The following is an 18,870-nucleotide window of genomic DNA, read 5'->3' as shown; positions in this document are numbered from 1 at the left end:
ACCTCTTTACGTACAGTTGACTAAACAACACCAACATATTGCACTTACATAGAATTGAGTTAACAAAGAGTATAAAATTGAAAATTTATGAAAATATAAATTACATAAAAATTAGTTATTGTGCCAAAAATTAAATCAATAAATTTAAATGAATGTCACCCGATCTACATGTCTGACTGAACAATCGCCGTATATAGCGTACATAATGGGCCAATATTAGCCTAAGTATACAGATTCATTCCGGGTCAGGTCCTCAGAAAGCCAGGCAGGTTATGCTTTATTGTCTTGCACTTGCATAAGACGTCCAGTGATCATGAAATCTCTTGTCTTGTTATCAGTTGCGAAAGCATCGTTTAATACAACGTAGAATAATCAAGAGACGATAATGTAATCAATCCTTCAAGAAGGGAGAGAAATATGGTCTCTCTTTTGGGAATCGTGACAGGATCTGCTATATGTAGAATAATAATACTTTACTACTGCTTCTACTACTACCACTACTACTTCTTCTTCCTGTTTATTATGCACTGTAAACTGCACACACATTTCTTATTTCAGACTGTCTCATTCTGACTTACATTTATTTGCACGTGTCTCCAGTTGCATGTTATAGGAGTGTAATTTATTTGTTTTCATCTTTTTGCGAGAAACAAACTTTGTTTTCTACACCTACATGATTATTTTGGCGACGGAAAAAATCCTTGTTCGTGTTAGCAATGTATTTTTGTATCTTAATAACATCCTGACATTGCAATGAGTACTGGAAAACATATATAATGAATTTCCCAACATGCAAGCATTCCTTAATAATATTATAATGCTTTCTATCATGCACATTACCGACAGATGATTACACATACACACGCTAATATTAAAGGGTGGATATGCCACTATCAATACACTACATACAGACAAATTCTTAACACGTAGCCAAATTACACAACAAACCTGTTACTCACAAACTCTTACAATAGGCCAAGATACAAATTACTACTTTCTATTAAAAGAATTTATAAACAAAAGTGTTGATAGATACTGTTTCATTTCAATATTGGATTAGAACTATGTTCATAAACTTCTAAATACCAATAAAATTATTCTCTTAAACAAGGTAGGAATGTCTAAAGAACATTAAGGAACAAACATCATCTAAATCTAATATCGCTGCTTGAGAATGAGGCGGTTAATGGAAACAACATGAGCAAGGAGTCTACACACTAGTTGATTAGAAGTTTTCTAGAACATCATAGATTTTTACTGTTTAAAATAAAGGGGCTGGAACGTATAGTGAGGATCATGTAAGTGTGGTTCCTAAAAGTCTAATTTGGCCGTCTCTTCAGTGTTGTTGCCAACTAAAACCAGATATCACCAAAGAAAGTAAAATCACAATGCTACATACTGAAATAATAATAATAATAATAATAATAATAATAATAATAATAATAATAATAATAATAATAATAATATATTACTATTAACAATAACAATGTCTTTAAATTCAACTCAATTCAATTTATTTGGCCATTAGACATACAGTTTTAGGCTTCGTCAGAATACATTGAAAAACATATAAATACATTAAATTTACCACATCTCATCTTTATGTTGCGAGGTGTTTCCTAATGGTTCAATAATTTATGAAATAATACGTTTTCTTCCTGGATTTCTCGCATATTGTATTAGTCATTAGGACTAGTATGATCTAATATTAAAATGTATTTTGTCTGACATGAAATTTATTACTTTGACTAAAAAGTTTACGATTAATGAGACCTAACCTAAAAATGTATTTCCTTACTTGCATTTTCATCAGTTTCCTATTCTGCAAACGGAAATTATTGCTGCCAACATAACAGTTAGAAAATAACTACCAGTTGTAGTATTTGTCAGTACCCGAAATTCGAAACGAAGTTGGTGAAAGAAAATTCAACCTGAGAGCTAGAAAATCACTATAATTCACTAGCATATGTAGTAACAGGGGAAAAATGATTAGATTTCACCCTTAGGGTAATAAGTAACCTGACCCTGACTGTAGTTTATGACATCATGTGTCATTATAATGATACAGATATGGAAATAGATTCAGAAACTACTGCTAGCACAATTTCGTCCAAAAGTGGATAAGACGGATTTTGAAACCTGGTGCACTATATATATAACTAAACAAAACTGGCGGCGGGAGAGCTATTTATTGAGTAATCATCACTTATATTTTTGTGAGGAATACAGAGAAACTCGAAGATATTTTCCAACACAAAATTGCACTTAAGTCAATAGAAAATGTTGCTTGTTTGATAAGCAATGTCAAAGGAGGAAACTATGTATGTACAACACCCGCCGTCAAGGTATCATGAACTTGATGTTTTATAAAAATGGAACTGACCATAGTTTCTGACTGGTAATTCACTAGTGAACAGAAGGTCACAATTTATGTATGAATACTTGAATTACGAAAAAGAAACGGGGATTAACGCGGCAAATCAAGTTTCAAGACCATTTGTTCTTCTTGGGCATACCTTAATTTGAAGTGGTTTCTCCAAGATAAAAATCTATCCTTTCTGTTAAAGATGGGGCTAAAGATATTCCCTCTAGGAGATATAAGGCGCTTAGAATAAAAGTGATGCAAGTCCACTGTTAGTGAGCGATTCAATGTTTTAGAAAAAATCAAATACAAATATGAGTAACACAATTTTTCATTCAATATACATTTATTTATAAACACATAATGTCATTTTACCTATAGGCTTTCATAGGATATAAATACCGGAAACAAAATTTGTGGCTGAAATTAAATAATGAGAAACGAACTATGGATTTTCTTCACTTTTCCGCTGAAAAAGTTGGAATATTTCACATGGCAATAATGTCGTGTACATTAAAATACTCATGTCATCGCACATAATCACAAGAACTATGCTTCGTTATCTCGCTCAAGCAAAGAGATCACTGGGACGTCCCAAGAAACGCTGGACCGTACCGGAACACATGTCTTAATACTTGGAGGGGTGTGAGTGGTGACATTAAAATACTCATTTACTTATGACTTCCACTTGTTACACAATTTCAATAAAATTCTCTCTCTGAATTAATTACAAATAATTACAATAATGTCCTGAGAAAAGACATAATGTGTTGTTATTCTATTCTGTTTTCATATAAATTACTTTTGTAAGATATTTTATTGACAACACTGGCCTACAAAAAAACTTTTTGCCTGTTACTGAGGAAATTTCAAGTGTTTTATACTCAAATTGATGCACTGATTCCAGATCATAATCAGATGTATCATAGCTAGTCAGATTTTTTAGTTATGGGACTGTAACATTAATTCTGAATCTTGCTATTCAGTATACAGAGTGATTCACAATGATTTACCGCCCTTTATGGAGCTTATTTCCGAAGACATTCTGAGCAAAAATGCCATTTAAATGTGGGTCCTATTCTTCGTCAGCGTGCAGTCAGCAGCCAAATCGAGTGCTACGGAAATCAAAGACAGCCGTATGCAGTTACGTAGAGCGACGAGTGCTTACTCAAGCGTGCGACAAGTGTACTCAAGCGGATGGCGTCATTTTTTTTAATGTGTTGTAAACTCTCCAAGACTGTAAATTAGGATGCAAAATTGAACTGCAAAGAATTAAGTCGGTGGAAATGGTGTGATTTGTAATAATTGTCGTGATAAGTGCATAAGACTAATGTAATTTTCTAGTTAAAATAGAAAAAGACGTCTGTACGAAGCAACTAAGGAGTTCACAGCACATTTTTAGCTTCATAATACTTGCCAATTAAAGAAATGTTATTTCTGAATGGTTCATTCTCTATTTGTATTATTATTTTACCTTCAAACTAAAGAAAAAACGTATATTGAGAATAGGAACTATGATTATGTGACATTTTTGTGTCAAAAGTCTTCAAAAATAAGCTCCGTAAATGACGGTTAATCTTCGTGAATCACCATGTATACTTGTACCGTAAAGTCAGAGATATAAATTGAGCTTTATTTATATATTCTTTGCAAATTGTAATATTATATTATTCTAAATACATTTATAAGAAGAAATACACTTACAATATGTAGTAAGCACTAAAAACTCTATTAAAAGTGCTTGAGACCTTTGCTTTTCGTGTTATGTTGGCATATGGTTGATCGCTGCAGAAATCACCCATCATGATCGGACCGTATTATCCCTGGTACCTGGATTCCATCGTTGATATATCCTGATGGAACCTCTCACCATATTCGTCCCTTCAGTGCCGAAATTTGATGGAAAAAAGTCAAGGTGTGAATGAAGAAAATCCATGTATAAAGATATGCCACAATCTAGATTCTGAAATGCTCTAAGCATGTTATATACTACCTCAGCATAATTATCAGCTCGATAATTTCCTAAAGGCCTAGTTAACACTAGTAAAAATGTGTCCCAAGCTTCGTGTTCAAGAGCACTCAGTTTTGACCCGAACGTAGCGTCAGACATTATAATTAAAAATTTAAAATGTTATTATTTTAAAATTGTGAAGTGATAGAAAAAACGGACTTCAGATATGTAATCAGCACACTCAAATTATGGTTCCAGTTCACAAAGTGCAGTCATAGAGAACGGTTGTGTAGTAAGCAGCATATGCAAGTAGGTCAGCATGTGAAGAAGGTATGGGCGACGATCTAAATTCTTACAGGGCGCGAATCGGGTGCTTCAATGCAAGGCAGTGTTGCAGATGTTCAAAAGGTGAATATGCTATAGGGTCGGATAGAATCAACATATTTGTGGCCGCGGCTGTTTTATCAATTCTACTGATTATTGGAAATGTGGAGTTAAACCCTGGTCCTGGAGATACAGAAGGAAGAGTCTTCAGTGATGAAGTGTTTCAAAGAGAATGGATAAACTATATGAAAGAAACGAGAGAAGACAGACTAAAGGCAAGTGTTCTACTAAACAAAGTAGCAAGTGATATACATACATTAGTAAACAGATACACTGAAGTGGAAAAGAAGTTAAAGGAGGTTATCCAAGAGCAGGTGGTACTAAAATCGATAGTTAAAAAATGGGAATATGATAATAGAATTAATAACATTGTAATTTATGGTGTTGAAGAGTGCAATCATGAAAAAGGAATTAATACTGGTTACGTGGTGTTAGAATTATTAACTAAGTATTTCAGTCTAAACTTGGACATAAGTGCGATAAATAACGCGTATAGAGTAGGTAAGGGAAATAAAAGACCAATTATTGTGAAATTGAACAGTTACTTTATCAAAGAACACATCATTGCCAATACGCATCAACTCAAAGGCACAAATATATTCATACAAAATGACTTTGCAAAAGAAATTAGAGAGAAACGAAAGAAGTTAATTCCAATATTGAAAGAAGCTCGAGGTAAAGGATTTAGGGCAACTTTAGTAAAAGATAAAATGAAGATAAACGGAAACATAGTTAACGTAGAGTCCTTAAATAATCAAAACATTGAGGATTTATTCAGTTGCGGTAACAAGAACAGAAATAAGGAAATAGAGACTTGTGGAAATAGAGCATCATCTACACCACACGTAAACAGAAGAAGTGCATCACGAAACAGGAAGTCTAGAAGCGTAGAGAGGACTAATAAGAATAGTAACTCATCAAGTGGGCAGAAGAAATCAGAAATAACAAATAGAAGAATTGATGAGCTTACGGGAGTGAATGATATTAGAGCATACCTAAGTAAACTAGAGAACACTGTTTTCACAGATCCCTTTAGAAGAAAGAAGAGTGAAGAAGGAAAACCTAGTATGGAAGAAGATGTTGGAACCAGTGAAGATGCTGTTTGGGGAGCTGAGGCACAGACTGAGAGAACGACCAGTGAGGGTAGGCTGAGGCGCGCAAGTGAAAACTCAACAAGGAGAAGCGATTGTGGATCAACCGGCAAAGTCAGCGCAAGTGAAGATCAATTTATAAGAATGCCACATGCCGTTGGTAGTCCGGGGTGCGCGAGAGGAAGTGCTATAATATGGAGGAGCTGTGCGATACCGACCGATGGAGTAGGAGAAGGTGACGAACAGTTATTAAGAGGTAAATTGACAAATAGAAACTCTATCAGAAATAAAGTAGATTCAATCAAAACTATAGATACTGAACGAAACTACCTACTAAGAGATAGGCATCAGCAAAGACTAAATTTTCCTAAAATTAGAAACACTTATTATTAATTAAATTAGATAAGCACACAGGTTTTGAAAATAAGATAGAATTACGGCAAGGTTTTAAAATAATAAGAATTGAAAATAGAGAATTAAGGTAGTTATTAATGTATTCAGATAGCTATATTATTTAGTAAAGATTCAGAAGATAATTTTGACTTTATAAATTGCTTTACTAATATGTCTTAATTTCAATAATAATGCATTTATAATAAATTTAGTAGGCATTATAATAGTAATGAATTGATAATGAGTACATGCGACACAATAATGAAACTAAATTGAGGTTGATTATGTAAGTAACTTGTCAAGTTTGTTTTTAAGCAGGTATGCGGTAGTCTTCATTGAAGTTACGCAAACGTTTCTGCTGACAAGGAAATATTGTAAGAAATAAAGAGAACCTACATATAGAATGTATCGAGTTAGCTAATTCAGGTTCATGACATACAGTATGTCGACATCTGATCACCTAATTGGAATAATAAGTTATTATTAAAGTAAGACCTAAATAATTACAATTAAATTGTGAAAAGGAGCAGATAAAATAAGGTTTAATGTCTTAATGGTTATCACGATTGGTTTAAACATGCATTAAAACCAGACGTAAGTGCAAGTTTGAACCAATAAATTATTGAGATTTGCGATAAAATAATGAGTCTAGGAAATTGTATATTTAGTATGTAGAACTACATTTGTTTATAGATCTTTTGTTTATATGATTAAGTTTTGTACTTGTGAACTATATCAATAAATCAATATAGTCAATATATAGTCAAATTAGGGTTGGTATACTTGTTTTTGTTCAGTAGCAAAATCACAATAAAATAAATAAAATGGATTAAATGTATTAAAAATGTAGAAGTTAAAAATGTAATTATTTAAAAAATGTGACGTGATAGAAAAAAACGACTTCAGATCTGTAATCAGCATACTCAAATCAGGATTGGTACACTTGTTTTAGTTCAGTAGCAAAATCACTATAGACCAATGTAATCATATTATAATCTGCACACAAAAAAACAACTGTTTATCACTTGAGGACTTACTTAAAACAAAATGAAACACAGTTGTAACATAACCATACTTACTTACAAATGGCTTTTAAGGAACACGGAGGTTCATTGCCGCCCACACATAAGCCCGCAATCGGCCCCTATCCTTTGCAAGAATAATCCAGTCTCTATCATCATATCCCACGTCCCTCTAATCCATTTTAATATTATCCTCCCATCTACGTCTCGGCCTACCGAAAGGTCTTTTTCCCTCCGCCCTCCCAACTCACAATATATACATTTTTGGATTCGCCCATACGGTAACATAATCATAACGTAACTAATACATAAATAATACTTGAATTGTTTTTTCTTTACCTTCGCTTTCAATATCTCACTTGTTTCCTGTTACATCAGGTATCGATAACTCTTCACTATCCAATTACTTCGATTCAAATAATTTTTCAATTCATTTCACAAATAAAAATAACGTTAAATACTGAATAAAAGAACACACCGCAAAATAAATAGCACAGGTTACTCAGTGAGGTGGACTTGCTTCACTTGTCTTCTGAAAAAAAAAAATGGCAATCTGTTTCAGTGTTCTGGTAAATTGCTACCATCTACTGCCACACCTTTAAATAATAGATTGATATTATTATTCGTTTAGAAAGATCTTACACTGTTGTACCTATTAAGCCTTAAAATAATTAGCAAATATTTAATATTTGAACTTACTCCACTTGTATTCTGAGTACCTCATAAATGACGTGTATAGAATGACAATATACTGGTAAGCATCGATTAGTTTTCACTCTGGGTGTTTCCGCAAGATTGTGAACATGACGTAAATAACAATATTTGAAATGAGTGGGTATAAAATTCGATCCGAGCCTCCCTCAGCAAACGCATGTGACTCAGAGCACACAACCGGCTGGTGGGATGGAAACCTTACAAACATATTGCTGATGTATTTGGAAACTGGATACAGGGGTTCCTGCATCTTTTCATTACGTTCGTATAATATCAGGTTACTCTTTCGTCAACAGACACAAGCCTGTCGCAAGCAACAAAGTTTTTCCAACGCTAGTAACAAATGGTCGGCTCGCTGTAAGCGTACACTGTCCCTTTCAGAGGCTGCTTGCTGTTTCCAATTTCATTTCATTACCTGCGGTAATTTTATGACAAATTATAACAGGGATTTCAGGTTGGCGGAGTGGGTTGGAGATTTTAAATGAAATGGATACAAATTACGTGGTACTGCGGGCACAGAAGCCGCGTTCATTTATATAATGACTCATCACTTAATTATATTCGGCTGCCAAATGAAATTCAAGTTACTGCTCAGTTTTGTAAATAACGTACGGTCTTAATTAAAAAATATTTATATACATATATATATATATATATATATATATATATATATATATAATTTTTTTCAGATTCTGCCATATAAAACTTATTTTTTTAAATGTAAATACCAAGAAAGTTTGCTAAATACGTACGTTTCAGAAAAAAAATAAACCACCCCTTAATTTGGCAAACATGTTTCACAAAAGTCGTCATAAACATCACAACTATCATTTTTCGTTCCTGCCACCACTACAGAGTTGTTTCCGATCTCTGATATCGAATTTGAATGACATCTTGTGCGTCAGGAATCACACCGACAGCTGAATTGCGACGAGAGGTGACAGACCAGTAGTGTGTGATTTCATAATCAGACTGCATGGTGTATCACAGTAGCAATGCCCAAGAAAATCGAGCCTTTTTGGGAGGGGTAGGGGGCCTACATAACAAACCTCTCTTATGCCAAGTACAGTTACGTGAAAATCATAGGAGCCTGCAAAAAAACGTGGTTTCGTTATTTCCAAGAAACGCATCTTGTGTGTACCTAATAAGATTCGCAAAGCTCGGGTGAGATTAATTCCAGAGTGGAAAAAGCAAGCAAATCCACCCTCGTCACAAGTCGCCGCACTCCACGAGATGATACAAATTAATTCCATTCGAGCTTTACCAATCTTATCAAGTACACAGATGATGCCTTTCTTGGAAATAAAACTTCGTTTATTGCAGGCTTCTTTTATTTTCAATTAACTGTACTTAGCTTTGGAAAGGGTCGTAATGTACCTCTCCCAAAAAGGCTCGATTTTCTTGGGAATTTCTCCTGTGAGTCGCCGTGCACTCTGACTATGAGATCACTTACTACTGGTCTGTCACCTCGCGCCACAGTTCAGCTGTCGTGTGACTCCTGACGCACATGAAGTCATTCAAATTCGTTATCAGAGATCGGAAACAAACCTGTATAGCATGAACTACCATCTTTAACACTATCGCCATCACTTCCACCACCACCACCACCACCACCAATATCATCACCATAACCACCACTACCACTGCTATAACATAACTACACCACTACCATAGCCAGCACTAACACCATCACCACTACCACCGTAAACAAAATTTCCGCCTATACCACTACCCCCACTATCACCATCTTCATCATTACATAATATTACCAATATTAAGAATTATTTCTAGTAGACGTATAGAAAATTAATAAAACTTATTACAGAAACAAGGGTAATTTGATCAATTGAATTTGGTGGACAAATGAAATACAAATGTAAGATGTTAAAAATCCATGCCCACTTAGTTTTCCTCTATGTGTCCTGCAGAGTTGTGTGTCTGTATTGGTGTTACTGACGGAGAATTCAATAAGCCTATGATCACTTATATCGCTCTTTTAGACACTTTTCCTATCTACAAATTTTGAGAGAACTTTTCTGGAGTCCTCTTTACTTGCAATACCTACAGTACAAAAATATTACAAAATAATGTGTTAAGATTTAAAAAATCCACGCCCATTTAATTTGCCTCTACGTGCCCATTATCTACCTGCAGAGTTTTGTGTGTGGATTATTGGAGGAGGCTTAAAATTTTTATGCGCACTTGCGTCCTCCTCTGGGCAATTTTGCTTTCTCCAAATTTTGTTGTGACTGAAAAATAGTCGCAGAACTTTTTTATAGCCCTTTTTCATTGAAAGTATTTTGTACTTGCAATACATACAGCATTGAACTTTAGAATTTACTTCTCACGACGTAGGATGTGGTGTTGATTTTAACTCCTTTTAAGGGTGAGTTATATTTCCAATTGTATAAATTCAGTGTAATTTAACATGTCATATCTCATTATCTTCTAGTTCTGGTGAAATAAAATTTGGTAGGCATGCTTACAATGCATGCCTTCAGATTCTGGACTTGTTAATATTCCAAAGAGTTGTTTCTAATTAACATTAATTAATTTCCATAACATCAATTAAAATTTTATAATCATCATGAATTTCCCTGGTCGTTTGCGTTGTCTTTATTTCACTGAATTCAGGTCAAATGGCTTGTTTAATTCTCATTTCAATTCTGATTTAATCTTTCGAGCCGTCTTTTTTCTGTAAGGTGGTGCCTTTGTGATGGGTTTTCGGAGCCCAAAATTTGGCATTCTTTCAATATTATTGGTCCAAAATGATTTGTAATTTTCTATACGTTGTAACACTGAGATTATTTTCAATTTTTCCATAATTGTTTTGTTTTTATTCTGCCCATTATCATCATCAAAGTTTATTGTGATAGTTTATTTAGGCCTGTATTCATAGTCACTGACTTATTTGTTCAATAAGTATGACTTTGTTAAGTTATACGTATTGGAAAATCTTAACTTATATGATTACGGTATTCATAGTCTGCTAATAAGTCGTACTTTGTTAAGTTTCATTCAATAAGTGTAAATTATGTGTATACAAATAAGTCGAACTTATTGGTATGAGAAATTGCAAGGCCATTGTCACGACAATGTAAATCAGACAGTCGATTTTCTTTTGTCTATAAATTTGTATGCATAGCTTCTGTAGAATACAATAAAATGAATGATGTAGGCCTAATGTACGGAAGGAAGAAAAGAAAATATTTCAGTTATGTACAGAAAGACGATTGTACTGAAGGAGATTATTCTAAAATATTCAAAGATTGTAGAGAATAAGAAGGCCGACGCAGTTTTTTGAAGACAAATACCTCATATATTAATAGACTACGGTTATGGCTATATTTTAAGAACATTAAATTTATTTCAAAATTTTCCGTGGCATAACATCTCAAGCGAACAAGAAGTAGTAATCTAGAAGAACTGGCAAAACTCGCTATCTCGGTTTTGCAAGAGTTATTTCCACTTTCGGAAGTACTGATTCCAAAACCTTTTGCAAAAACGAAACCTCCTTTTGAATTCAAAGCGATCCATGATGTTTCGCAATAACGCTTTCGGGCGGAAATTTCCTGCATTTCAATAACTTCCTTGGCCAGTTCTTTATAAACGTTATTAATTTTTAGGTTAAAACTGACATAAGTCAGGGGTTCCCTTGACTTGATAAAGTTTAACTTATTTCACAACATAAGTCGCACTTGAGTCACTATGAATTGCAATAAGTTCAACTTCATGAAGTCAGACTTTGTAAAGTAAAGCTTATAAAATGAGCACGACTTATTTGGACCGAAATCTGCAATTGAGACGCGATTTAAGTTCGACTTATATATAAGTATGACTTATCTCGACTATGAATACCGGCCTTAGAAGAGGATACTAGCCTATTATAAGTAGTTCAGTGGTAACGCTGCTATCTCATAGTCTTTCTACAGATTATATTTTCCGTTATGGTTATGATATTTATCCCCCAAAAGGAACAGTTATATGGCATTAATTTATTTCTCTGATATTTTTCACAATAATCTACGAATATTTAAGTTATTCATACTTTAAAGCCTTTATAATAATATCACGAACAAAATAAATAAAATATCTTAATTACATCTCAAATTTATCTTTCCTTAAACTTCTATGCAATGCATTACTTGATATTTAACATTTTCATGCCCCTTATTACTTTTAAAATAAATGGCAAATTCTACAGAAAATGATTTGGTGTACGTTGTTAAGACGGCAAAAACACACAAGTATGTACAATTTCGTTAAATATCGGCAAAAACACACAAGTATGTACAATTTCGTTAAATATCGGCAAAAACACACAAGTATGTACAATTTCGTTAAATATCGGCAAAAACACACAAGTATGTACAATTTCGTTAAATATCGGCAAAAACACGCAAGTATGTACAATTTCGTTAAATATATAGACAAGTTTTGTGTTACCTTAGGAAACAAAATAATATAACATTTTAAGTTTTCGGAAAACGTTTAAATAGACAATGAAGTGACATGCACGCATGTTAAAGGGCTTGGGTGTGACACTATTAGAAAAGTTTAAGAAATTAATTTGGTTTAAGAAAAAGTTCTGCAGTACATCAGGAATACACCGGCACGTAAGATATATCACCGAGTTTGGGAAATTAAACTACAGTTGTGTTGATTTGAATGTTTTATTTTTGTTTAGGTTTACAAATGGAAAGTATCGGTCTATGATAAGAGAAAAAATTATTAATGAAGGGCAATCAATATATTTTCTTTCATATGAAGCGACATTCCGATGTCAATCCCAGCTCACATCAAATGTTTACTATGACTCACGGAAAGTGTGAACATACATGTCTTCTCTCTCTTCAATATTGCAGAACTCACGATTACAAATCAGACGAGCGGCCGCACAGGAGTGTAACTACTCTCGATGCCGAGATATGACTGAGTGAGGCAGCGCGGCATATCTGATTTTATACGCAACATTGGTGCCTCCATGCCCGTAATGAGAAGAAGTGGCGTCATTGGGCATGGGCATACAAGTTACAGTGATTCATGACGTAACTACTAATAATATTAGCGTTCGGTTTGGCTCCCAGTGTTGTTACACTAACCATTTGGATTTCTGCCATCTCTTATTTCACAATGGATTCCGGAGCGGATGCTCATATTCGATGGGGAAATGTGTATTCTACGACAAAAGAAAAGTGTATTCTATAAAGAAAAAAAGAATTAGAACCTTTAATTTATTTACATCTCCCCCCCTCCATTAAAAGTTTGTTTTTCTTGATTGTATTCAAACACGTGTACCTAGGATCAAATGGTGTACGTGTTAAATATATTGTTGCATCATCGTCCACTACTAAACACTACCTTAGAATAATTATAGGTAAAAAAAGACACGTTTTCATAGCCATGAATGCTTGTGTGTATGTGAAAAAGAGTTAAGATAATAACCAACAATAACATCTAATACTAATATTTTCCAACATAAATTATAATGATATATTGTATTTTGCGTCACTTGGTAGAACTGAAGCGACTACATGAAGCGACTGTTTTCCCATTGCCTGGTATCACTGCAACCCGCACAAGAAATAAGTAGGAGAAGCAGTCTGCTTATGAGGGGAAATTGGTTATGAATTTTAGACTTTAAGGTTTTCAAAGAGGGTTTTCAGTTTGTGTGCACCCTCATAGGTGTAGAAATTTCTAACTTTTCGATATTGGTAAAGAAATCATAAGCAAAGAAAGCGAGTAAAACAGAAAATAGCTCGAACATTAGGTTCACTTATCGTCTTCCCTGACGACAGAGTCGATAATATGCAAGTGCTAGAAATAAAAAATTGTACGACTATTCTTGTCCTCCCTGACGACAGAGTCGATAATATGTACTGTACACTAAGTCCTAGAAATAAAAAATGGTTCGAATCTTCTTGTCTTCCCTGACGACAGAGTCGATAATATGTACTGTGCACTAAGTCCTAGAAATAAAAAATGGTTCGAATCTTCTTGTCTTCCCTGACGGCAGAGTCGATAATATGTACTGTACACTAAGTCCTAGAAATAAAAAATGGTTCGAATCTTCTTGTCTTCCCTGACGACAGAATCGATAATGTGTACTGTGCACTAAGTCCTAGAAGTAAAAAATGGTTCGAATCTTCTTGTCTTCCCTGACGACAGAGTCGATAATATGTAGACTACGTCCTAGAAATAAAAAATGGTCCGACTCTTCTCGTCTTCCCTAACGACAGAGTCGATAATATGTAGACTACGTCCTAGAAATGAAAAATGGTCCGACTCTTCGTGTCTTCCCAGACGGCAGAGTCGATAATATGTACTGTACACTAAGTCCTAGAAATAAAAAATGGTTCGAATCTTCTTGTCTTCCCTGACGACAGAGTCGATAATATGTAGACTACGTCCTAGAAATAAAAAATGGTCCGACTCTTCTCGTCTTCCCTAACGACAGAGTCGATAATATGTAGACTACGTCCTAGAAATGAAAAATGGTCCGACTCTTCTTGTCCTCCCTGACGACAGAGTCGATAATATGTAGACTACCTCCTAGAAATTAAAAATGGTCCGACTCTTCGTGTCTTCCCAGACGGCAGAGTCGATAATATGTACTGTACACTAAGTCCTAGAAATAAAAAAATGGTCCGACCCTTCTTGTCTTCCCTGACGACAGAGTCGATAATATGTACTGTACACTAAGTTCTAGAAATAAAAAATGGTTCGAATCTTCTTGTCTTCCCTGACGACAGAGTCGATAATATGTACTGTACACTAAGTCCTAGAAATAAAAAAATGGTTCGAATCTTCTTGTCTTCCCTGACGACAGAGACGATAATATTTACTGTACACTAAGTCCCAGAAATAAAAAAATGGTTCGAATCTTCTTGTCTTCCCTGACGGCAGAGTCGATAATATGTACTGTACACTAAGTCCTAGAAATAAAAAATGGTTCGAATCTTCTTGTCTTCCCTGACGGCAGAGTCGATGATATGTACTGTACACTAAGTCCTAGAAATAAAAACATGGTACGAATCTTCTTGTCTTCCCCTTACGACAGAGTCGATAATATGTAGACTACGTCCTAGAAATTAAAAAGGGTCCGACTCTTCGTGTCTTCCCTACGGCAGAGTCGATAATATGTCGACTACGTCCTAGAAATTAAAAGTGATCCGACTCTTCGTATCTTCCCTGATGGCAGAGTCGATAATATGTAGACTACGTCCTAGAAATTAAAAATGGTCCGACTCTTCGTGTCTTCCCTACGGCAGAGTCGATAATATATAGACTACTTCCTATAACTTAAAAATGGTCCAACTCTTCGTGTCTTCCCTGACGGCATAGTCGATAATATGTAGAGTACGTCCTAGAAATTAAAAATGGTCCAACTCTTCGTGTCTTCCCTGACGGCATAGTCGATAATATGTAGACTACGTCCTAGAAATTAAAAATGGTCAAAATCTTCGTGTCTTCCCTGACGACATAGTCGATAATGTGTAGACTACGTCCTAGAAATTAAAAATGGTCCAACTCTTCGTGTCTTCCCTGACGGCATAGTCGATAATATGTAGACTACGTCCTAGAAATTAAAAATGATCCGAGTCTTCGCGTCTTCCCTGGCGGCAGAGTCGATAATATATAGACAGAGCCCGATTCGCACCACAGCGATTTAACAACGATTTTCAACCCACTGTCATTTTAAAGTATTGCAGGATGATATTTTACAAATAATGCAAAAAGCACTAAATTAATCTGAAAATAAGATCAAATTAATGCCCAAAAGTCATTATGTAAAGAAACACGATACAGTACCACAACCCCGATTATGACAATGCATCGCAAGCATCCCAATAACTCTGTTTTTGAGTAGGTTATTTTACGACTCTTTATCAACATCTTATGTTATTTAGCGTCTGAATGAGATGAAGATGATAATACCGGTGAAATGAGTCCGGGGTTCAACACCGAAAGTTTCCCAGCATTTGCTCATATTGGGTTGAGGGAAAACCCCGGAAAAAACCTCAACCATGTAACTTGCCCCGACGGGAATTGAACCCGGCCAATACATCTGTGCTATCAGACTACGAAGTACAGAGTCGGATACTGCTGAGGCAAAAGATTTTTTAATTAGGCCTAATTATATAGGACAAAATCATTTATCTTAATTCTATTTTACTTCACGATTTATAAATAACCATCTACTATTAAGAATATATCAAATTTATTTTTCATCGCATCTTTTGAAATAACTACCAGGTTACAACAATCAATGTGAAATGAACTTCTACAGCTCCCAAAGCGATCTCTTGTGTGCCACTCTTTTGGAGCACAGAACATGCACAATGCGTTGAATCTGGAACAGAAAATTCAGGCGGGCCATTCTTTTCTGGAACTGTAACTACGGAGCGTTGCATGTTTCCATATACATGTCAAGGTGCAAATACACAAATATTGTCACCTATACTAAATGGAGTCAGAAACTAATTATTACAGGATCTTGCTGAAACAGGCACTAGCGAAACGAATGTCAGTGAACTGGCAGAAGCAGCGGGGAGTATTTCAATTTCGAATCTTACTTTCTGCCTTGTAATCAGAGCTGAACCACTACGCCAGACAGCTACTGGCACTAACCTTTGATGGTGAGCTGAACTGCATAGTTGATCTTGGGATCGGTGTTAACTTGACACTCGTACTTCCCTTGATCCCGGGGCTGGGCGCTCATGATTCGCAAGGTCCACATTTCCGACCCTGGCGTGTGTAGCACCTCGAACCTCGAGTCAGACGTGTACGTAAGAGTGCCAGACGTCAGGATGTGTAGATCGCGCGTCCTGATCCATGACACCTGCACAAATCATAATACGAAAATATTGTAGAAGTCATTTAACGGTACACTTAATTATAGTGAAGTATGAGGATGCCAATCTTGTCCTAACTCGAATCAATCTGTAAGACAGGAACAGACTTCTTTTCCCCTCTTGGTTAGGATATGCCCCCTGTTCCCACACTATGCTCTCAGGGTCGATCGGATAATATTTTATTACGTTCGCTTTATAGCTGTACCTATACTTAATTATCTACTTTACTAGACATAAGAATATTTCCACAGATTACATAAGAAATTAAAGTATCTCTGGATTACAACTTAGCCGATACACTTGTCTCGATACTTTACTTTTTGCTGATAATCAAGATAAAGGGGTTAGGTACAGCTTACAGCAGTCAAGTTTTGGAAATATTCAACTTTTTTCCTCCATTACTGTATCTTGTACAATAATGAAAATTGGTATGTGTAAAACACTGTCCTGCTATATGAAAAACATATTTTTTAGATAAAAAAAAATATTTATATTTTGTTTTCAAAATTCAAAATGGTGGCAGATTGCTGTGCACTGATGAAGCGTTTCCCTCATAACTTATAAACTTGTTAACTTTTTCATGTTCTCCCTCTTTCATTTCATTGCTGAAAGTCATGTTTACAACATCATACTCTTTCAACTACATTCCTTAATAAATAATTATTTTTATTTTGTGTTGGAAGAAAATACTGTTATTTGACCATTTTTTAAATGAATTTATTTTTTATTTGACAATCATTCAAAGGTAGAGAAGTGATCTTGCATTATATTGTAGATATGACATCCATAAATACACACAAAAAATTTCATCACAGATTGTTGGATAGTTTTTGAGTTACAGTATGTGGGGAAACGCTTCATCACTGCAAAGTGACCTGAATTTAAAAGATCTAAATGATTTGTTTTTAATTGTGAAAATATTTTTTTTCATACAGCAGAAGGACAGTGTTTTACACATACCATTATTGTACAATATAAGTTACAATAATGGAGGAAAAGAAATGTTGAATATTACCAAAATTTTACTGCTGTAAGCTGTACCTAATCGCTTAATATTGCCAACAAAGAGCAGTTTACAACTTACAAAAAACCGCTTCATTATTTAACATGGAAATATGAAATGAAAAAGTAAAGTGATGGAATTTTTAGGAAAAGATCCAATTCCATGCAAAATTATTATAAATAATACATCAGCAGAACGAGTGGATTCATTTAATTATTTAGGTTATAATTTATCATATATAATGAAGATGATGGTATGACGAAGCAAATTTATGCATTTCTAAAAATTACAGAAACTATTAACAATGTATGCATTTCATCCCAAACACAAAGACATACAAGGCTGAAGATATACATAAAGTCCTTGCACGACCAGTTCTAGTTTATGGCAGCGAGGCATGGACAAAAAGGAAATGTGATGAAAGACTGTTAACAACAGCTAAATGCGATTCATGCGAAAAACTGCAGAATGTTCATTACTTGACCACCATCGGAATGAAGATATCCTCAAAGGACTTACAATTGATCCTATCATTCAATATCTACAGCAATATAGACTGCAATGGAAAGAGCATGTCAAGAGGATATATGGTACTAGATGGCCTAAACAAATATAATCATATAAGCCAAGAGAACGAGAAATTTATAACGATCTAAAAAAACGCTGGCACGAGACTCATCAGCACAGTGCACCATCGGGCTAGCGTCTCTTACCCGCGAATAAGAGATGCACTCTCGTGTATTCGTGGCTATTAGCGAGTGGTGTATGTTCCGATACACTTCTTACCTGTTACCATTTCAGCGAGTGCTGACGAACCATTCCTGTAACGGATCCACTGGGATTTAATAAATGAAGGATTTATAATGCTGATGATGTATCTTTAGTAAATTTTGTTCAAACGATTTCTAGTTATGAACACATATATTCAGTGCTTTATTTCCGTAGATATAAAAATTATCTCTTAACATAGGGAATGGATGTGTCTGCTTTATGTTGTGTGGTATTGTGCCACAATAATCACGTGACTATATATTTTAACTACTCACAGTAATTATAATATCAATTTTTGTTTACCACCTGTGCTTATCTTAAATT

At 34.8% G+C, this 18,870-nt stretch overlaps 1 protein-coding gene across 8 annotated transcripts in view; it reads right to left on the bottom strand.

Annotated features, from left to right (window-relative positions):
• Positions 1-18,870, bottom strand: part of LOC138698100 (uncharacterized) — a 960,595-nt gene that overhangs the window by 202,733 nt on the left and 738,992 nt on the right. For all 8 annotated transcript variants that reach the window (XM_069823820.1, XM_069823825.1, XM_069823823.1 and 5 more), the window contains one exon: positions 16,549-16,759. In XM_069823820.1, coding sequence (XP_069679921.1) covers positions 16,549-16,759 — 211 coding nt within the window. The remainder of the gene's footprint in view (positions 1-16,548; positions 16,760-18,870) is intronic.

The sequence above is a fragment of the Periplaneta americana genome, chromosome 4, assembly GCF_040183065.1.
Source record: "Periplaneta americana isolate PAMFEO1 chromosome 4, P.americana_PAMFEO1_priV1, whole genome shotgun sequence".
NCBI lineage: Eukaryota > Metazoa > Arthropoda > Insecta > Blattodea > Blattidae > Periplaneta > Periplaneta americana.
This window is presented reverse-complemented; position numbering and strand designations above follow the sequence as displayed.